General features: G+C 39.2%; 2 protein-coding genes across 4 annotated transcripts in view; one reads left to right on the top strand and one right to left on the bottom strand.

Moving 5' to 3' along the window:
- The window catches only part of EIPR1 (EARP complex and GARP complex interacting protein 1), a 76,555-nt gene extending 69,838 nt beyond the window's left edge, over nucleotides 1–6,717 (bottom strand). Inside the window, exon 1 of one of the 2 annotated variants that reach the window (XM_082755804.1) lies at nucleotides 6,618–6,717. In XM_082755804.1, the coding sequence (XP_082611930.1) occupies nucleotides 6,618–6,659 (42 nt within the window). In that variant the 5' untranslated portion in view covers nucleotides 6,660–6,717. The remainder of the gene's footprint in view (nucleotides 1–6,617) is intronic. The other variant, XM_082755805.1, reaches the window with a different exon arrangement.
- A 43-nt stretch (nucleotides 6,718–6,760) lies between these two features.
- TRAPPC12 (trafficking protein particle complex subunit 12) overlaps nucleotides 6,761–22,304 on the top strand; it is a 53,617-nt gene continuing 38,073 nt past the window's right edge. For both annotated transcript variants that reach the window (XM_082756378.1, XM_082756377.1), the window contains exons 1-5: nucleotides 6,761–6,816; nucleotides 7,256–8,472; nucleotides 12,292–12,408; nucleotides 18,169–18,282; nucleotides 18,995–19,133. In XM_082756378.1, the coding sequence (XP_082612504.1) occupies nucleotides 7,261–8,472; nucleotides 12,292–12,408; nucleotides 18,169–18,282; nucleotides 18,995–19,133 (1,582 nt within the window). In that variant the 5' untranslated portion in view covers nucleotides 6,761–6,816; nucleotides 7,256–7,260. The remainder of the gene's footprint in view (nucleotides 6,817–7,255; nucleotides 8,473–12,291; nucleotides 12,409–18,168; nucleotides 18,283–18,994; nucleotides 19,134–22,304) is intronic.

The following is a 22,304-nucleotide window of genomic DNA, read 5'->3' on the forward strand; positions in this document are numbered from 1 at the left end:
ATGCACCCACTAGAAGATGGCATCTTACTTTTAACAGTGCACAAAAACACGATGCTGACGTGTCCCTGATGTTGATTACTTCAGAGAGGCATCTCCACTTTTGAAAGCTTAATGTTGCTTCATACTCAGTTCAGTCTGTGCCAAAGAACTGAATAATTGCCTAATCTGCAGCAGAATAGAAACTCAGAACCCAGAACTGCTAGAGATTCAGATATCTAGTAAGCCTACAACCACCCCTGGCAATTTACACTCATGCAAAACTGCACTGCCCTTTGTCAAAAACAAAGGTGCAGACATCTCTCTGTCAAGAAAGCATACTCATTTGGGAAAAGGAAAAAAGTATAAAACTGGTTCAAAAATATTTAAAAAATGAGTATTGATAGCAATGAAGAGTTAAAGAGTTTGTAAGAGTTCACATAGAATCATAAAGGTTGGAAAAGACCTCCAAGATCGTCTGGTCCAACTATCACCCCACTGTCAATGTCACCCACTAAACCATGTCCCTAAGCACCACGTTCAACCTTTCCTTGAACACCCCCCGGGGTCAGTGACTCCACCACCACCTTGACCAACCCATTCCAATGCCTGACTGCTCTTTCTGAGAAGAAAGATCTCCCAGTTTCCAACTTGAACTTCCCCAGCACAACTGGAGGCCATTCTCTCTAGTCCTGTCACTAGTTACCTGGGAGAAGAGGCCAACCTCCAGCCAGCTCCCCACACTTTCCTTTCAGGTAGCTGCAGAGAGCAGTAAGGTCTCCCTGAGCCTCCTCTTCCCCAGACTAAACAACCCCAGTTCCATCAGCCACTCCTCATAGGACTTGTGTTCCAGGCCTTTCACCATCTTCGTAACCCTTCTCTGGGCATGCTCCAGGGCCTCAATGTCCTTCTTGTACTGAGGAGCCCAAAGCTGAACACAGTACTCAAGGTGCAGCCTCACCAGAGCTGAGTACAGGGAAGCGATCACCTCCTTGGTCCTGCTGGCTACACTATTCCTGACACAAGCCAGGATACCGATGGCCTTCTTGGCCACCTGGGCACACTGCCTGCTCCTGTTCAAGTGAGCATTGACCAGCACCCCCAGATTCTTTTCCTCTGCACAACTTTCCAGCCACTCCAAAATTCTAGCCACATGAAACGTTTCCAGCCACATGAAACTCCACATGAAGACTCTACCTGCTTATTCCAATATATAATTAGGAGACCAGATTTATACAAGCATGAAGAAAGCCTTGCTACATGTGCATCAGTCTGAAGTAATGCCTGATTATTATTGTCTATTTGCAGCCAAATGAAGATGAAAGAGATAGCATATCACCTAACACAAACTGGCTACCAGATTGTAAGAACATTTGTGAAAATAATTCAAGGAAGAAAGGACCAGAAGTTTGGAAGTGATCATGCACCTTCTTGAATCAGATTTTGTTGAGTATACTGCCAGCAAAGCACAAAGATCCTGTGAAAGTGCAGGAAATGGCCAAACTGCCTGATGAAGATACAGCAAAGTATACTTGAAAAGGAATGAAGCAATGTGTTGAAGAAAAAAAATCCTACTGTTGCCCTGAGGAAAATTGAACTTTCAGGGAAAGCCATTTAGACTAAAGCTAGGGAGACCAATCCCAACAGGAAAATTTAAGATGAAACCAAGGAAGAGAATAAGGTGAATGAAGAGGTTGCTATAAGCTGTTGGGGGAAATAGTTTATCCCCTCCAGTGATGGGGAAACAATTGCAGCTACACACCAGGGAAAAGCTGACCCAAGAGCAAATTGCAACAATCTAAGCAAACAAACAAAGGCAGGCTTGGGCAAAGACTTGAAAAAACTCCTGTGCCAAGAAAACAGTTGCACTCATCAGGACAAACCCAGTCTGTCCAAAGTTACTCCTGTCAGGCACATATGCTTAACAGATCCTATTGCATATAATAAGATTGAATATAATACAATATGATTTTAATTGTGGTGAAAAAAATAACAGGCTCACAATGAATGAATCTTTGACACCGTGTAAGAGCTGCTCCCTTGCCTTAGAAAGAGGTCTTGAAACACATCACAATGGACAAAGAAGAGAACTGCAAATGCACAACAGAAATACACATTTATGTAATGCAAAGGGTATGTAAAAATCTAAAATACAAGCATGACTAATAGCAGTATAAAGTGGTAGAAGCAGCACTCACCATGCCAGAACACAAGAAAGACCAACTGGAGAGGGGGCATCACACAAGCTGTGTGTGACATTGGGTAAAGACCCCCTTCTGTCAAACCCTAACAACTCAGCCTCCTGGCAGAAGGGCAGAGTAACCAAAACCTCAGAATGCAGTGGAACAGGAACAGGATAGATGGTCCTTGGCAACAGCAAGAAATTACCCAGAGGAACACAGTGACGAGCCTCTAAAAGATGAAGAAATTTGGTTTAAAGTGAGTATATTAGACTTACTACTACAGGTGTTAATATGCAAAAAAAAAAAAAAAAAGTAATGTCAATACTTCTGCACATTTTGTCTAGCTGAAGCATTGCATTGGTTTGGTATCAGCAAACAAAAACACTGCCCCCAACACGTGAATATTTGCATTAAATGTAATACAATCAGAAGAATACGCATAGCCCATGTATCATCTGAAAATCATATAAACAATCTGCACTAACAAGCAGTGGAATTGCAATGCAAGATGTAAAGGACACAGTATTTGGTTTGCAGCCCCCAAATCTGAATTTAAAGTCATTTGACCATCTGCTTATACTCAAACCCAGAAATAGCCTGCAGCTACTCACAGGGGAGGGGGAGGACAAGGGCTGGCTTTGCTGATGCCCCATTCTGGAGGGAAAAAGCTGTCATCCTTCCACCTCAGGGATGCCCCAGACTTATGTCATGCACAATTCTTTCATCTTCTGGCATATTTTCAATTTTCAAGCAGGTACACTTTGCTCTTTACTAAAGTAGGACACCCTTGCTTCTCCCATGACAGCAGGAGACCCTCCTCCACCAACTGTCAGAAGCTGCAGTGAACCTACCGGAGAAGAAGCTGGCAGCACACACACCCCTAGCACTCTGCCAGCTGCTCTCTCAAACCTTGTAAAACCCAATTCCCACCACCAAGCTATTCCAAACACTGACAGGCTCTGTGAACCTTCACAGCTATAACAGGAACCCTCACAAAAACGTGCATGGCACAATCGTCAGAAACCCTTTCACGTTGTCACTGCTCACTTGTAATGAGCAACAATCATCCATCACAGCTCCTTCACATTCACAGAACTTCAGCTTCTTATTGCCATTAGGCTCTACCATACCCAATATTACTGAGCTCCTGCTAATTGCTTGAGGCTCTTAAAAGAAGTAGTTTCCATCTTATCCACTTAATACACTATGAAGATCTTTGGAGAATTACTTGAGACAGTGTTGCATTTATCCACTTTTTGTGTGTGTTTCTCCAGTAAGCCTTTAAACCCCTTAAATGTCTGACTGGAGCTCCACAGATGTCCATCCTGGAGGACAGCTGGGAGGACATGAAGGGGGAGGCAGATCAGAAGACTAACTAAAACTATGCTCTCAGCCTGGATTAAAATACACAGGATTGGTTCTCATGTGAGAAAAAATACTGGGAAAGAAAGAAGCCTGAGAAAAACACTAGGAATTTCACTAAGACATTATCATGCAGTTTTTTGAAGTGATTCGATTTTCTAAATAAATCCTCCAAAGACGTCTCTAAAGCAAAAATCAAAATGATCATCTTCATTGTGTATAGACAGCTTTCTCTCATCCTACAAGCCATCAGAAAGGCTGTCCCAAGGAAGAGAACTCGACTCCTATCAGGCTATAGCCTTTGTACCCGGTCCTATCCTGTACTGGGAGCACGTCATCCTAAGAGGATGCAAAGGTTTCCCCGGGTACTGCACACATGGCCTATGTCTTCCTCAAGTCCTGTTGTACTCCTTCAAGTAAGTCTACACCTGCTTTCTACCAGAATAAAGATAAACCACTGGAGCTATTCTCAGTGCATACTAATTATATACATATACACGCATTGTACACAACCTGTAACCAATCCATTCTAGTTAGTATTTTGCACTGCTTTAATTTTTTTCCTAAAAAGTCACATTTTCCTTTACAGAAATTAAGTCTTGCCTTACTTTTACAGGCATAAAACCCTAAACCAACAGTACTCTGATTATATTTGTAAAACCTACTAACAACCAGCTAAAAATTTCAATATGGGCAAGTATTGCTTTCTATTGCAGGATCACAAAGCAGTACACAACCAGTGACAAAGCATTAATGTGCTTTTTAAGGCTGACTTAGCCAGTCTCCATCTCAGGGTGCAGCTGTAGCTGCTCTTGTACTGCATGGCCCTGCAGCCAGCCAGCAGGCTCTATACTGTCCTGTCCTCAGGTGTACTATGCTTCTCTCTTGGCTTTGGAAGATTGCAAGGCAAATTTGCAAGTTTGCAAGGCAACCTTAAACTAAGCCCAGTGCAGCACTTCCAGCATTCAGTACTGCCTACACACCTAATCAAAATATTCAAAAAATAGGATACAGAAAGAAGTTATGGATCACCTGAAAATTAAGCCTATATAACACATGGTAAACACTCTGTGTACACCAGGTTAGAGAGTAAACATAAGCCAACTCTACACAGGACAGATAAGAAACAGAACAGAAAAAAATAGCAGAATCGCAGAATGGCTGAAGGTGGCAGTAACCTCTGGAGGCATCTGGTCCAACCCCTGTTCATGCAAGACCACGCAGAGCAGGGTGCCCAGGACCATGTACAGGCAGCTTTTAGAGATCTCCAAGGAGGAGACTCCACAACCTCTGAGCAACCTGTGCCAGTGCTCTGTCACCCACACAGTAAACATGTGCTTCTTGATGGGATCCTGTTTACCATGTTCTCATAATGCAGGATATTGGTGAATTTGCTAAAGAACCTTTCAGAAGCACATACATCTTTATTAGATCTGATGAACCAAGTTAGAAGAAACAGAATGGTTTAAGATTTAAGCCTCTCCATTAGGGCCTTTTTCAGAAAAAAATAGCGATGTAACTTGCTTTCAAGCTACACTGGCAGTTAATGAAAATCAAAACCAAAACCTTCATCTCTGCTCTACCTTCTCTGTATTAAATTATCTTGCCTTTCCCCATCCCCTCTCTCTAAACACTCTGAATTAACCATAACTCTCTCTGATTACCACCACCTTCTCAGTCCCTTTGCTCCATCATCCCACCAGAGAGCTGTTAGATGTTTCACAGAAGAAGGGAAGATGTCTGATTTGGGACGCTGGAGGTGGCAGGTCCCCCAAGGCACCAGACAACACACAGGCTGCCTTTCCAAAACTTCTGGGAGACTTGTCATTATAAAACCTACTGAAAAGAAACTGAGTTTTATTAAATGGAGGATATATCTTAGTCTGCAAATGTAAGTTTTGTTACTTTTTAAGCATGAGTTACAGCCAAACACAATAGGATATTACCAGACCTCAACAGATTTAACATTTAGTACAGGTAAATATTACACACCAGCTCCCATGCAAGACGAATAGCAAAATACACATGAATTGGTTAGGAGATCTATTGGTATAGTCAGGATTACAGAATACACAACTCTGAAGATAGGACACCAGAACTTCTTCCAGAAAGCCCTTGTGTTGCCTGAACACCTTCTAAGAGCAAGAGCACTTTGGAAAAGAAAAAGGACATGTGTGCACACATTTCTGCTGCTACACCCACTGCAGGAGAACAGTACTCTGGGAGCTGCAGAAGAAACACAGCACCTCCTACTACTAACATAATGGTGATAAACCAGCTGTTGCCAAAGAGAAAGTGTAATAGCTGAGTAAAAACCTTGGGGGAAGGAAGCACGGGTCAGGATCTCTCCCACCTACCCAGCCACTTAATGGGGCATTTTCCTAGCACTTGTAGAAACTGCACTGAGACCTGCGCTCTTCCACAAAGATGACCGAGGAGTTTATATACTACAGTAAGGCAGCCCAGTAACAGTCTCATAGCCAAAATGACTAGCAAAAAGGCCAAATTTGTTCTGAGGGACAAGTTACACCAAATGGAAAGTACAGCAAGGGACACCTACAGACACCAGGTACCTTCACAGCTGGACATGACAAAGTAAAACCCACAGCTCACTGGAAAGAGTTTCATACCACCCCCTCAAAAAAAAAAAAAAAAAACCACCACATTATAATAGTAATAATAAAATGAAAGAAAACAGACTTCTTTCTGACAAGGAAGAAACCACAGACCACCACGAGAAGCCATCTGAGGCTCCTGACACCTTCCTACCACCCCAGGACCACAAAAGGAGACTTCCCAAGGGAGAGAGACAAGGAACTGGTGGCACAGCAGAAGCCCTAACAGCCAGGCCAGGTACGACCACGAAAGGACAACCCCTGCTTTTACCTCCTGGCCCCACACCGACACTTTTTACCCCAAAAACACCAATTTTCAGAGCCAGCACCCCCCTCCCGCCCCACGCTCACCCCACTCACACCCCCAGAGCGAGCAGCAGGCACCCCAAAACCACCCCACCAGCGGCTCTCTCCCCTAGGAGAGACAAAACCAGGAACATCACAGAAACAGGACCCAGCTACCCGACCACCCCGCGCCCACCTGGAACTCCAGCCCGTAGATAACCGGCGCGTCGTCCTCCATCGCCCCCACGCAGCGCGCCCCGCGCCCCGCCGCCCTTTATGGCCCTCGCCGCTGCCCGTCGCCGGCCGCTTCCTGCAGCCGCCCCAGCGCAGGCGCCCGGCGCAGGCGCAGGGAGGGAGCGGCGGCACCGGGAGGGGGGCGGCGGCGCCGCGCTGAGGTGACCGGGGAGGACGGGGGGGGGGTCCGGGAGGGTCCTGAGGGGGGATGTGGAGGTCCTGAGGGAGACTGGAGGGTCCTGAGAGGGGATACTGGGGGGTCCCCGGGGCCCTGCCTCGCACAGGTTGAGCTGCTCTCGGTGGGGCTTCAGCTGAGGGGTGGGTTGTGCTCGGAAGGCCCAGCGGCTGTGCCCCCCTCTCAGGGCACCAAAAGGTGGAGATAAAGGTGTTTTATTTAATGATAAAGCCTTTTTAGTGTTTTTTTTCTCTATGTAGCTATCAAAAGAAATCTTATCAAATAGCTGACTGCGCTTTAAAGCAAGAATTTCAGTGTTTCATACTTATTTTCAGCAAGAAATTCAATATTAGATACTTACTAGTTACCTTAAGCAGTGCCCAAGTGCCAAAGCTAACCCTTGTACGTGTTTTTTTCTCCTTCAGCTGCCATGGAGAACACAGAAAGTAACGCACAGGGTGCCAGGAGTGCCTCGGATGAAGAGGACGGCGGAAATAGGGTTCGAGAGAAAAGTCAGGAAGAAATCCTCTTCCACGAGGAAACCATCGATCTCGGCGGAGATGAGTTTGAGTCCGAGGGGAATGAGACGGTGTCAGAAGATTCCAATAACTTTGTCGATAAGCTTAATGAGCAAATGATGGAGAGCGTCATTATTTCGGATTCGCCAAACAACAGTGAGGATGACACTGGTGAGCTTGGGTGTCTGCAGGAGATTGTAGAACAAATGGAAGCTAAAGGTAATCAAAAACCACCGGCAGAAGTGAGTAAGGAAGAGTTTTTCAGTACTGAGAGCGAAACTGAACACGAAGAAACACCCAAAGACGTTTCTGAGATTGGAACAGATGACCAGGCATCTCTAAAGGAAGAATCGATTCAGGAAGCAGTGAAAGACGAACCAAAGCTGGGAAACGGCATTCCTGTTGAAGCAAAACCAAATAATACTGAAAAAAGCAAGTCTGATGACCAGATACCATCACCCAGTGCTTGCAAGCCATCTCCTGAGATTGAGCCTATCCCTGTGTGTACTATTTTCAGCCAAGGAAACAATGTCAATACTCAGCCACAGTTGTTCCTACCTGACGGGTTTGAGCCTCAGATGGTAAAATCTCCCAGTTTTAGTAGTATAACTGAGACTCCAGTGAAGTCTAATCCACAGGTGGTTCAGCCAAGTCCGAGTCTAAGCAAGTTCTTTGGTGATCCCGTTAACACTAACACTTTAGCTTCAGATTTTTTTGATTCGTTTACTACATCCAATTTTATTTCTGTTAGTAATCCCAATGCAGGCTCCTCGGTTCCAGAACAAATGTCCTCTCTTTCAAATGGTGGAGATGGTTCTTGTGCTTCGTCTAAGCCTGCTTTCTCTGTGGGAAACGGGAGACCTGAAGCAGGTGGTCCTCCAGCAGCACTAGAAATAAGTCAGTCCCCCAAGCCATTCTCACAAATCCAGGCTGTTTTTGCTGGGAGTGATGACCCATTTGCCACAGCTTTAAATATGAGTGAACTAGACAGAAGAAATGACGCTTGGCTTCCCAGTGAGGAAACCAGAAATGTTCTAATTTCAGTTGCCACCCAGCAATACAGCACTGTGTTCATAGACAAAGAGAATCTCACCATGCCTGGACTGAAATTTGATAATATTCAGGTAAGAGTCTGTGGTTGCGTTGTAGTCTTCCATTGTATATTAAAACTGTTGAATAAGAGCTGTCCAATAATGTGTGTATCTTATTGCTTATATATTGCCAGCTGTCATCTTCTGTGTATTACTCCAATCCTCATCAGAAAATTTAACGTCACTGCCTGCTTGTACATGAAAGGGCTAAAACAACATCTGATTTATTCATAGTGAGATTTGTTGGGTATGTTGAAAACCAGTGTTGACAGTGTACATAAAATCCAAAGCCTGTTGTATTTTTTTTAATGGTTTCAGTTAGTTTTTAGCCTTTCTAGTTAGTAAACTAATGCTCATATTTGAAGATAAACAAAATCAGACAGCTGTGCTATAGAGTCTGAAAGCTGACAGTGGTCTTTGCTTGTGGAGTTCACTGTTGCAGGTGAGGAGATAACGTGTTTTTTTTTTTTTTTTTTTCTCGGTGATATCCACAATACTCTTAATAATGCTGACATTGGCTGAAGTTGTTCCATTTCTGTCTTTGTTAAGCAGTGGAAAGGTGTATGCTCTAGGAAAGACTGAATGCTGGAGCAGGCTACTGGACCAAAATTATGGGGAAAACTCCAGATTAGATCCTGAAGGGGAGAACATAGTAGTGGAAGCTCTTTTTCTTCTCATCTACCAGTCCCCAAGTGGTGAGAAGGCTCAGAGCTTTGCCTTTTTTTTTTTTTTTTTTTTTTTTGGTCACTCCATCCCACCTTCCCCAAAAAATCCCTTAGAACTTGGTGAGTCATTCAGGACTGTGTAGCATTTCTCTCCTGACAGCTAATGAAATGGAAAAAAAGAATGATTTCTTCCACTGGCCCCAAAGATGAGGTCCTTCTTACTGTGGGCCTCCATTTTTTACCTTTGTTCTTCCTCACCTTCCTTGGTTCAGGGAAGTACTGAAGGGTTTTTTGTACCTCTAGTTCCCTGAATCTGGAACCACGTATATATGCAGATGTACCATTTAGTGCATAACTGAAAAGAAAACAAAACAGCTATGTCCACGTGATACGTTTTTACAGTAAGACCTGATGCATATCAGCAAATGAATTAAAGGGGTTTCCTGGTGCTTTCTTCATTGTTTGTTTCTTATAAGCAAACATCAGCATGGTGTCAAGTTTTGAAGCGCTGTACCTTTGTATGAATTTCGTTACTTCTGGTTACTGTTTTTTCAGTGGTCTGAGTGTTCTCTGTCACCAGACAGACATCACTTAGTTACTGTCATTGTTCTGTATGATGCTGGAGCTTTGAACTGTATATGTAACTGAGACTATAATTGTAGAGTACTTGAAATGCCAACTAAAACATTGTGGGAGGTGTGTTTTTAATGTTAAATCACCTTCCAACAATGTTCATTAAAGCTTTGGTATGAATAATTTCCTAACGCTAAATGTTAATGCAAGATGTTCAACCAGGCTGCATGCAGTTAACAAAGAAATTAGTTGGAAAGTGCATTTACAGTGAGCTGAAAAGGGCTGAAATATTGAATGACCTGTATTGAAAAGCTCACTGCTTCTTTTTTCCTGCTCACTCAGAAAGTGTTTGTTCTTGTTAGAGGTGTGTTGTTTTAAAGTGGACAAATCACAACAAAAAATATACAGTGTGCTTGATTTCAACTGCTTGTTCCTTCTCAGTGATCATTTTAAGAAACGTTATTTTTAAAGCTTTCTTGGATTGTATATTTTACAGATTATCTGTACCTGTGCTTTCTAAGCATGGGAACTAGCTGGAGCGCTGCTCTGTCCATTATGCCTTTCTTCGTCAGTTACTGTCTGCTGTTGTGATGCCCTTTTTCATCACAGTTCATCATTTGTTCCTCCATCATTTCCTCCTCCCAAAAACTGCTGGGTGCATTTAACATTAGTTTTATTAACATTTATTATCAATTACTTTTACTTTACTGTACTTTATGCAGGTCATGCAAAAAGCTTTGTGGCTTGCTTTTTGCTCTCTGTACTAAGAGCTTCCTATGTGAATTCTTCAAGTGAACACTTTCATGTTCCTTTTGCAAATATTCTTCTAAAATTTCCTCGTTTTTGCAAATATTCCATTGTATGCTTACACTTTCTCATGGTCACTTTCTGCTTTAGCATCTTAAATGTTGCACACCATTCTAGTTACCACAGAATCCAGAAGGATACAAGGAAATTAAAACAAATTAGAGAAGAGGGATGGTCAATACCTGCGGAGTTTCTGTCTGAGTGATAGCTAAAAGGAATAGGACCTTTTGGCTTACAAGAGCAACAGTGATCTAAAGTTCATAAAAGGCAGCAAAATTTTTATGGAGACAGAGCTGTTGGGTAAGAAGCGTAACAAAAGGAGGGACCATTTTGCAGTGTCTGTACTGTTTTTAAGTTGTAGAATTCATTGCCCTCAGATGTACTTTTCCGCAGAAAAAGAGACTGAAAAGAAATGTCACAGGAGGTACATCTGTCAGTGAGTGTTTGAAAATGGTAGGCAAATATGTCCTTTGGCACGGGTGGACCATAAAGCATGCAGTAGGACTATAAGTTGGACGGTTTGAGCTTGTCTTGTTTTTTTAAACTACTTCCATGGACATCTGCAATTCTCTGGCAGGATGGTGGACCAGAAAGATCTTTGCTCTTGTAGAATGCAGGTTATATATCACTTTTTAAAAAATAATGATAGCAAAAATATGAGTATAATGCTAATATATTGCTGGTAATCTTTTTTTGGATGTTTGCTTTTCTAGATTACAAATGTGTAAAAAACAAACAAACAAAAAAAACCCACAAGATTGGAAAAATCTTTCATAAATAATTTTTCATATTTGCTTTTGGTACATCAATATATGTCAGTATATGGTCTGCAATTTCTTATTAGCTGCTTGAATTAAGCGCTAATTGAATTTCTTGATTATTTTTTGAAAATTTCCAAAAGTAGTACACAGTGCTCTTAGGATTTTGTGCCGCAGGTGGGAAGGCAGAGAAATACTTGAACAAAGAGCAGAAAGTGAAATTCAGGCACGGAGAGGGCCATGTACGGAATTACTCGGTTTATTGCTAACAAAGCTGGAAACAGCCTGGATTGGGACACTTCCTCCTAGCTGCTGTATGATGTAAAATGCAGATTTAATCTTGCCTGGCTTCAGAAATCTGTATTTTAAATGTCTGTCTGTCCAAAGTCGCCTCAAGTCTTCAAATGAATGAGCTGCTCAGATAACCCGATTTCTCTGATTCCTACAGTTTATTCTTTTGAAATTAAGAATACTTGTTGGAGGATTGCTGTGTAATTGGTCTTGTGATTTCTCAAAGTTTCTATGGATATTTAAGGCTGGCTGACCATGTGTCCCTTTATCTTTGATCAGTAGATTGTACTTTTCAACATTATTATCCATTATAAATATCCAGTAAAACTTGCTGGATTTGTAAGATTTTTCAGGAGTATTTTGTCAGTTATTTGACGGATAATAATATACTTACGTAGTTGTATATTGTTTGTGCATATAGAGAGTATATAGTATGTATAGAGAGAGTATATATTTACTATGGGTATTTGAAGGATAATAATTTGAAGGAAGCAAATAAGCTTGAATCTTTCTATGCTAGTTGAAAGCTAAATATTGGGGGAAAAAATATAGCAAATAATGTGGAATAAATCTAAAAGTTTTCATTAAAATGCTGCAAATATGCATGTATTTATATTCATTTCACACAGGAAGTACTGGAAGATAAGCAGGGTAGAAAACTGTATTGGTCTCCTGTAACTCAACGTTTTATTTTGTTAAAATAATGTTTAAAAGTTTCTTGTTATGTTTCTTCTTTTGTTTCTCCCATGGACACCAAGGGAGATGCAGTGAAAGACTTAATGCTTCGATTCCTGGGGGAGCAAGCTGCTGTGAAGAGACAAGTTTTAAATGCCAACTCTGTGGAACAGTCATTTGTAGGCCTGAAACAGCTAATTGTAAGTAAGAATCTTCAGAATTCAATATATGTTAAATGCCACGCTTCCCTCAACATTAGTGGGAGCTAATGACAGTAAGGAGGAAATTAAAAAATGCATATATTGCTGTTCACGATCCTACAAAAGTACTAGCTGAAGTACAGTACTTTTTAGTAGGAAGGACCCTTGGTTTTAAGTACAGGTATTAAAGGTTGCAGTAAACTCTTTTTGCATGCAAAAGTTAGAAACAAGGTAATTTTAAGTTACTGTGAACTTTATCAGATGTTACTTTTTATACAATGTAAATGGTTTCAAAATAGATTTTAAGTTTTTGTTTGTTTCTTTTAACTGTGTATGTATATGCTTTCAGTGTAGTGTTTTGCAGAAGGTAAGATACACTAGTTGCAAATGGTAAGCAAAGCTGAAGTGATCACTTCAACTGCTTTATTTTTTTTTTTATTTTGGAGCAGTAAAACTACACAAATACTTCCAAATTAAACTGTAATTTTCTGTAAGGTAAAATTTTTCCTTAATGTAAATATTTCAGACCCAAAAATAGTTGCCTCTAGCAGCAAACCTTGTGAAATCTTGTGAACCTTGCCTTATTCTTTCTATCACTGTATTCCTATATGGAACTCATTACTATTACATGGCTGAGCCTAAATTTATCTGTTGAAATGTCAAAGCGTTTTAAGCTTGTTTTATTTTTGAAAAATTTTAAGTGTTAGCACAACTCATATTTAGTATTTACCATTTTATAATTTAGTTGCATTAGATTACATGTAAAGCTCCAAAGGAGACTGGTGTTTGAGGAAGATTCTAAGTGGTCTGTCTCCTCAAAAATTGCTCAAGGAATTAGAAGGTAATTTTTGAAACTACACCTGAAAAAACACAGCGATCTCCATCATGGAGATAAATATTTCAGTGTCCTGCTTAACTGTAGAGTTTGGAGGAAAAAAAGTCTCATTAAGAAACCTGGTCCCTGTCTGTGCCTAAGTAGGAGAGGCCTTTTTCCCCAATCCTTTTGATCATCCAGAAGTGTTGTTTTGACATATGAGAAAATTAAATCTTTCTCTACTTGGCCTGGTAGATTTGTCCATGCAAAATGTTCTGTGCTGCAGACCATTGTGTACCTTAAATACAGAGCTGCCACTGGTAGTATTTTAGCTTTGAGTGCACTCTTAAGCTCTGTAAAAGCAGTTATGGTTATTGGGATCAAAAGCAGGAGGGAATCTGCTTTTTTTTTTTTTTTTTTTTTTTTTTTTTCCTGTGGAAAACTTCCTTCTGACTGGCCTTAAAGGTAAAAGGTATTTTGAACTTTCTTAGAAATATTATAATTCCATTCTAGATGATTAATAAGATGGATGTTTTTTACATACATGATAGGCCAGAATCAGTATAATGAGAGCTCTTTTAGCAACTGCCAATTTTACTTTCTTTATGAGTAAATTCCTGACAAAGTATGTTTAGTGAATGCATCTTTTCATATGAAGGTCCGCTCACAGGGAATATTCTAATCAACATCTGGACAAAATATGGAGATTGAATTCAGACACAGTTGAAAGTTGGGAATATTGCTATACAGTTTCCAAAAAACAAGATTTTCCTTTACCTGTTTGCTTGGTATGCATATGAATTGCACATCGACATTCAAATTAATGAGATCATTTCTGTCACACAATTCATTCCCTTCCTACAATGGCCAACTTCAAACTGATACCTGTAATTTAGGTGTCTACATGTGAGCTGGTGTCTAAAGTCCTCAGTCAAAAGAAATCTAATCAGTACAGTTACTGGGAACATCTATGTTTAGATGTGTAAATCTGGAATCCCATCTAAAATGTTCAAGAGCTATAACAAGTCAACCAGTGGCAACTGAAAACAAAGATGAATGCTAAATCCTGTTAGGAAAGAAGGTGTAATTCCACAGACCGCAATTCCCCATTCCCCAGTGGACTTACAGGAATAAAAAACAAACTTATTTCAGTATTCCAAGCCTGTCTGCTCCAAAGGAATATTCTTCATTTGCATCTTTAACTGTTCTAATTCTGTGTGGATGGGAAAAACACCCTGAACAGCTGACATCAGGGTCTTTATTATCACTGTACGTGGTTCAGCATCTTATATCTTGCTGCTACTAGCTCTGCAAACAAAGTGTTTTAAAAGAGAAAATATTCTTCCTGATCTCGGTCACAGTTAAGCAAAATCTTTAGTGTATGGAATTTGGTGATACCTAATAATTATTGATGAATTTTGTTCCCATGTGGCTTTTTAAGTCATTTTCTTGGCGTTTCCTTCTTCTTTCTATGACTTTGTTTGGAGAGACAGCAGTGACATTTCCATTACTCAAATCTTCTTTTTTAAAGGCAAAACTAACTTTTCTACTTATCTGATAGTAGATGTCTTAATCAACCTAACATTTCTTTTGGAATCTGTTCCAATTGAAGCTAATACCTTGTTATTATCACTGTGTAGAACTGAACACAGTAAACTATGTGACTTTACATGTTAATGATCATGCTTTGTCTCTTTCTATTATTCTGATACTGTAAATCATGTGATCTCTGTGTAGTGATGTGGTCATTCCATATATTGACAATACTTCCTGGATTATATCTGCAAATACAGATACCAGCTGTATTTCCATTCACCAGGATCACAAGAGAACATCTTAAATTGGATTGATTCTGGTGTACATCTTGAGTAGTAAATTCTTACCTTCCTTACAAAAAGTTCAATAAAAAACTTGTGCAAGTTAAAAGATAATTCTATGGATGACGTTAGTGCTTGAATGTTGGTGACAGAAGATGTTTTGGGGGGATCATTTGAGGGAGATTTGTACCTGTAGCCCAGTGATTGATAGTTGGCTTATTGAACAACTGTAATTTCACAATTAAAATCTTTGCTATGATATGTATAACAAAGAATTGAAAATGCGTTCTTGTTAGACCAACAGTGGTGAAGTTCTACAGTTGAACTAGTTTTACAACTTTGAGGCTGTAGATGCGAAGTATTTATGTATTTCAACTGAAAACAGAAAATCTAAGTTTCTAAAAAGCTTTGTTAATCTGGTGTAGGAACATGCATTTACCTCTTGCTTAAGTGCATGTAATAACCTGTCTTCAGTGTTGCTTTGTTTTACAGCATCGAATAAAAACTACACATACTTGTACAAATGCAAGTTCAAGTTATCTTAGTTCCTCCTATTCTATATTTTGAATTAACTTTTTAATTAACTTCAATTATTTGAACAAATAGCACAGTATTTCTTGCTAGAGACCTTTCTGATGTTTTGAGTTGTAAGGTGTTTGCGGTCATAGGAAAATTCTCTTCGATAGGTGTCATACCTAAAAAAAGTCCACAATCTTACACCTATAAATATGCAACAGTTGCTCTAAGCATGCAGTAATTTCTCTAAGTTTCTCTAATTTTCTTTAATTTCTCCAAGTTACTAGACCAGGAAAGGGTTACTAACTACATTTTCTTAACTGATGTGAAAGTGCTCTACAAATGTAATTTACAGAGGAGAAGAATGTCATAGCTAGTGGAGGAGGACATTTTAATCACTTTAATGGTGTTACATGTAGAGTTAATGACTCCCTTTGAGTCTATTTTCAAAAAAAAAAATCATATAGTGTTACTTTTGCATGTGATTAATGTTGTGCTTTTGCATATATTTTCAATTATAACAAACTTGGATACAATTGTATGGCATACGTATTTACTTTAAGAAGTTAGAAATTCTCCTTAAAAATACAGTTACTTTTTTGTATTCCTTTAGCTTTCAATTTCTAACATTTTTGTAGCCGATTTGAGAGAAGATTGGAGACACAAGCAACACAAACAGTAGTTGGGGGCTTAAAGGGCTTGAGGGGGGATGTTGAATTTCTGCAACTAAAAAGCATCAATTTATTGGATGAAATTTCAGTAGCATACCTCTAAGTCCCAGTTGTTTGCCTGAGAAGCCGAATAATGTTAGAAATTCTCTTTGTGCGCCAGGTGAGTTCACTTGTCATTGAACATACATTCTGCAGACATCCAGTCTGCAAGCTTCTTTCACAGTTTTACTATTCATTCTGTCTCTTCTGCATGACTTTCCTTGTTTACCACCTGGGTATTAGTCCTGTTAGTTGCATCACCTGAGCTGCAGTACTTTCATTGAGGAAAACAACGTAAACTATTGCATACAAAGAATGAGTAAGAATACTTCTGCGGTCATACACTCTCTTTGTTCAACCGTAATTCAAAAAATCAAGTAAAATTGGCCTGCAGGGGGAGACTTTTAAAGAACAGTTAAATGTGAGAGAGTGGTGGTCAGGTACTTGGTAGTATTTTTTTTTTTCAGTCCAAATCAATGAATATATTCATAATAGAACCAGAATGCAGTCTTTCACATGTAGTGAAAATTCAGATGATTAAACTTCTTCCTTTTTTAATAAAGTATCCTAAAAAATATTAAAAATATATACATATCAATTCTTGCTCTTCCATAAGATTGTATACATCTCAGAAGTTCCTATGCTGCTTCATGGTTGTTCTGTTGGCCAACTTCTGCATTTCCAGTGGAATTGAAATTTTCTACCTGCAGTATGACAACGCAGATGAAAGATGATGTGGCCAGTGCACTGCTGTAGCTGCCCTTTGAATTAGTGTGGCTGCAAAATAGGGGCCAGAGTATGAAATCTCTCTGCCACTAGTAGTTTTCCTATCTGATTCCTTTATTGACACATTTTCCAAACTCTAAATGTTAGGGAGAATTTAATGAAATGCCAGTTCAAGGTATCTGAACTTTGCAAACACTGAAATATATATATTCTATTCCTTTATGTTTTATCAGACAAAATGCCAGTTCTCTGTTACATTTATCATTATATTTGCGGTGTTTAATAAATTCCACTAGAAAAAAGATGACTTTCATGTAACAAGAGATATTAATTTTATAATGATGTGTGTCTACTGGACTTGTGTCCCTTGAGAAGATTGTTCTGTATAAAATAAGATAGCCTAAACCCATGAAGGCTTTCTTTGTCTTTTTTTTTTTTTTTTTAATTTTATTAGGTATTTACATGGCTGCGTTAGCAGATACAAGGCTAATTGGATGACAGAGGTGACAGTACAGTGTGACTTGTATAACTAGGGATAATTTTGTTTAATGAACGAAAAAATATATGTAAGAATATTGTAAAGTTAGCAAAGCAGTGAAAATTCAGATGTTTACATTTTAAAGTTGAAAGCATTTTTATGATTTTGAATTTATCATTTTATACATTAAATTATTTTTCTTCCTTTGTTCTTAATTGCTAGAAATTCCATGTTCTGGGCAATGTTTAGAAGGCATTTTCGTTACATGAACTACACCAGGGTTTATAATCTGAAATGTTGAATTCAGTGCTGCAGGAATAGGCTTTAAGAACTTTATAACAGTAGAGTGGATGTGATTGTGTGGCATTATTTTCTTCTTTTGAGGAGAAGGCAAAACTTTAAATATTGCAAGTGTATTAGCAAACGTGATACAGCTTTAAGTTTAAGACCCACATGGTATTGTGTATTCTTTTGATTTAGTGATCTGATAATACTGCTTTCTTTCATGCTTGACTTCACTTTTTACCTAATTACACATGCAGTTTTGACAAACGACACTGTGCCTATTACCTGCCAGCTTTCCTGACCTTGTCATTTTTACTGATGGTTATACGTAGCTGCTTCAGACAAAACAAGTGCTTGTGTATTTTAGGGGTTGCACATTTATGTTTTTGCTACTTATTCTTTCCTGCTTCCCAGAGCAGTAAAAACTGGAGGGCAGCAGTTGACTTGTGTGGACGTCTTCTAACTGCTCATGGTCAAGGCTACAAAAAAAGTGGACTACCTACTAACCATACAACAGATTCTTTGCAGGTATGTTCAAAGATACCCCCTTGTTGCTTTTTCCCAGCATACTCACTGTGGAATATATATATTTTAATTTTTTTTTAATTATTTTTATTTTTACATAGTCAGACTTGTTTTCCTAATTGTTCCTAAAAATTAGACTTAATAAGGCATTGTACCAAGTCACTTTTTCTGTTTGCTTATGTAAAGTAGGTCTTCATTTTAAACAAAACAGTTTTAAAAAGTAAAATTCTGTCTTGACTGTATATTTTGAAAAGTAATGACATTTATAAAAGGAGTAAGTTTTTCTGTCTTAAAAGACTCACTGCATGAAGTTCATGGGCACTGATGGGCACCTAAACTCTGCCACATTGCTGTCTCACTCCCCTTCTTTAAAGGAACAAAGGGAGAAAATATGGAAAAAGCTTGTTTAAGGAAGGACAGGGAGATCCCTCAACAATTACCATCATGGACAAACCCAAAATTTGTCTTCAACTTTTCCATATCTTTACAAAGAAACAAAACATTACTCCTCTGAGTTTTGTTGTAATGGTCTTTGGAAAAGTGTTCTGTGAATATGCAAGTAAATATAAATCCTGATTCTTACCAGCAAGTAGCATAGAATTTCTTCACTCAACTTTATCAGAAAAACTTAGTCAAAGTTGTGTTTAGATGTGTCTTGTGATTAAAGAGAATAACAGATTTCATCTTTTCTTTTTTTATATATAATCATTTTTAGCTGTGGTTTGTGAGGCTAGCACTACTCGTAAAACTGAATCTCTTCCAAAATGCAGAAATGGAATTTGAACCATTTGGAAATTTGGACCAGCCTGATCTTTATTATGAATATTACCCTCATGTATACCCTGGACGAAAAGGTAGGATACTTGATTTATAAAACATTTATTTTAACCATGAATTAGTGGTGGTTTTTTATTACTATTTTTTCTAGTCTTCACAGAAATAATGGATTTTGGTTTGTTTTTTTAAAATCTAAATCATTGGTGATCCTTTGATTCTTTCTTTCTTTTTTTTTTTTTTCCCCAAAAATAGAACGTGATTAACTACTAAGTTAAAGTAATGTTTGTGTTACAGCGGTAGTGAAGTAAAAATAAGGAGTGAAGCTACTCCATCACAGTCTAGATGGGCAGTGTATTACATGCTGCTGATACAGCATTGATTTGAGAGAGGGATGTTTTTAACAAGTAAATATGATAAAATATTCTAGCTCTAGAGTATTTAAATTAATAAACCGTAAGAGTTCATTCTCACCAAAAACACCTGTTAAAGATCATGAGAGAGTTTATATGGGCAGCATTAATAAGCTTTCCTTATATGAGTTTTCTGATATTTAATATAGCTTTAAATTGTTCTATGGCTTTTCACAGTGGAAGGGGGAAAGCACAATCTTTCCCTACTGTTCAAGACCTGTTTGGTATTTTTTGTTCTTTCATTTTCCTTTTCTCCCCAAAGCTGTAGAAGACTAGTATCTATAGAGCTTTCTGCATGTATTGTTGGCCCATAGATTCCAGAGTTGCTAACGGACAGTAGACAGGCTAATACTCACATACTCACATCTCCGTGCACACAATAATAGTTTATCATGTGTCCTGTTGATGAAGAGGAAAAAAGAAACCACCTGCTTCAGTTGTTTAAGGGTTTTATCTTGAGTTGCAAATGCACTCAAATGCACTCTCACTGCTGCCGCTAGGTTAACCTAGTAGTTCTATTTCCCAGGATATTCTGATACTCCAAGAGTCTGAGTTTGACAAATTTTCTAAGAGTAATTTCACTCCCATTCCACACTACTTCAAAATTTTATTTTTTCTAAATCTATTAAATTCTCTCTGGTGCAAGTTATCTTATCATTCTTTGGCTTTCGTATTTGAACAACCATTTACAATAAAATGCTTGTAAATAATGTAATTTTAATAGATAGGGCCACCATCCAAAAAAAATAGGGTCCATTTTATGTGAAGTGCTGGTAGTCTCAATGGGTTAACCTAGAATGATGGAGGGATTTTGAGGTTGCTGAGGAGCCCCAGAGGGCTGTACTGCCATTCAGAGGGACCTCGACAGGTGGGAGGGTTGGGCCAAGAAGGGCAACATGAAGGGCAACATGTGGCCAAGAAGGCCACATGAAGTTCAGCGAGGGCAAGTACAGGGACCTGCACCTAGGGAGGAATAACCCCAAGAACCAGTACAGGCTGGGGTTGACCTGGTGGAGAGCAGCTCTGCAGAGAGGGAGCTGGGAATGCTAGTGGACAGCAGGCTGACTATGAGCCAGCAGTGTGACCTTGTGGCCAAGAAGGCCGATGTTATCGTAGGGTGCATTCGGAAAAATGTTTCCAGCATGTCAAGGGAGGTGATCCTCCGTCTCTACTCAGCCCTGGTGAGGCCACACCTGGAGTGTTGTGTCCAGTTCTGGGCTCCCCAGTACAAGAGGGACATGGTACTACTGGAGCGAGTCCACAGGAAGGCTATGAAGATGATGAGAGTTCTGGAGTACCTGTCATATGAGGACAGGCTGAGAGAACTGGGACTGTTTAGCCTGGAAAAGAGACCACCGAGGAGAGACCTCATTAATGTATATACGTATCTGAGGGGAGGGAGTTGAGAGGATGGAGCTGGTCTCTTTTCAGTTGTGCCCAGCAACAGGACAAGAGGCCTGGAAGTTCTGACTGAATATGAGGGGGCACCTCTTTATTGTGAGGGTGACAGAGCACTGGAACAGGTTGCCCAGGGAGGTTGTACAGTCTCTTTTTCTGGAGATACTCCAAACCCACCTGGATGCCATCCGTGCAATGTGCCCTAGGTGATCCTGCTTGGCAGGGGATTGGATTAGATGATCTTCAGAGGTCTCTGCCAACCTTGGCCATTCTGTGATTCTGTGAATGGCAACAGCAGTCTTGTGCTTTCATCCACAAGTAGACTAGAAGGCTCCTGGGATCTCTGACACACTGTTCCTTGTATTCCACCTTGCCTTGGAGTGAATTCTTGACCCTTTCTTCCGTGCTTTAGTTTTCTTCCTGATTTACCAACATTTTCATGCTTTACAAATATTGTCTCTTTTCATCCTAAGCCAGCAGAAGAACTAATGTTTTCTTTACCTTTTGCAGCATTACAAATAATAAATTAATAGCACTGCTTGAATAAATAAAGACACATAAATAGTTGTGTGAATTTTTGGGGGTATTTTGTTTTGTTTATTTCTACCAAAATCTCAAGCTGCAGTGGTCAATAGTAAGGTCAGAAAAGTAATACAGACTTAGTGAAATATGCTAAACCAATAGTTGAGTGATGTCTAGAGTCATACTATTATATGCTATATATATTATAAATATATATATATAAATAAAACTTTTACTACCCATCTGAAAGTGTCAGTTTTATTGCAGCACACACTAGTACATGTATATCCCTATGTTCACAATTGTGTCACACCTTAAAAACTTGTACTGGGATTGCGAGCAGTTCATAAGAAAGTGTACATCATGAAAGCAGTTTCTAGAGCCCATGCAACTAAATATTTAACAATGCATTACTAATTTAGGCATTTGCAATCTGAATGCAGAAGACTGATTTCATGTTAAAGGAGTAAAGATGATGCTGTATCATCACAAAGAGAAAGAAAAGGGGAAAGGAGGAGGAAGAAAAAGTAAGCATCTAGAGCTCTGGTTAGGGAAATAAAAGCCATCTCTTTTATACAGTTTTTTTCTTCTTAACTCAAAATAAATTATTCTCAATTATTGTAGCTTTTAGAACACTCATTTTGGTAGCATTAACTTTTCTGTAACTTACTGGTCTATTAACCAGAAACAAATGCAAATTATCTCATAAAGGAATGAAATAGCATTTTAATGTTTTATTGTAATCCTTGGCTCTTTCAGAAACACCCAGGCATTACCAATGGAAAGGACATGTTATGTTAGCTGATATGAGAGAGTTTATGAACTGTCATAAGGAACACAGAAGCAGAAGTTATGAATAAAAGTGGAATAGAAAAAAAAAAAGATGAATAGACTTTATAATTGAAAGACAAAACCCTA

This window comes from Aythya marila, assembly GCF_965140915.1.
Source record: "Aythya marila genome assembly, chromosome: 3".
Lineage (NCBI taxonomy): Eukaryota > Metazoa > Chordata > Aves > Anseriformes > Anatidae > Aythya > Aythya marila.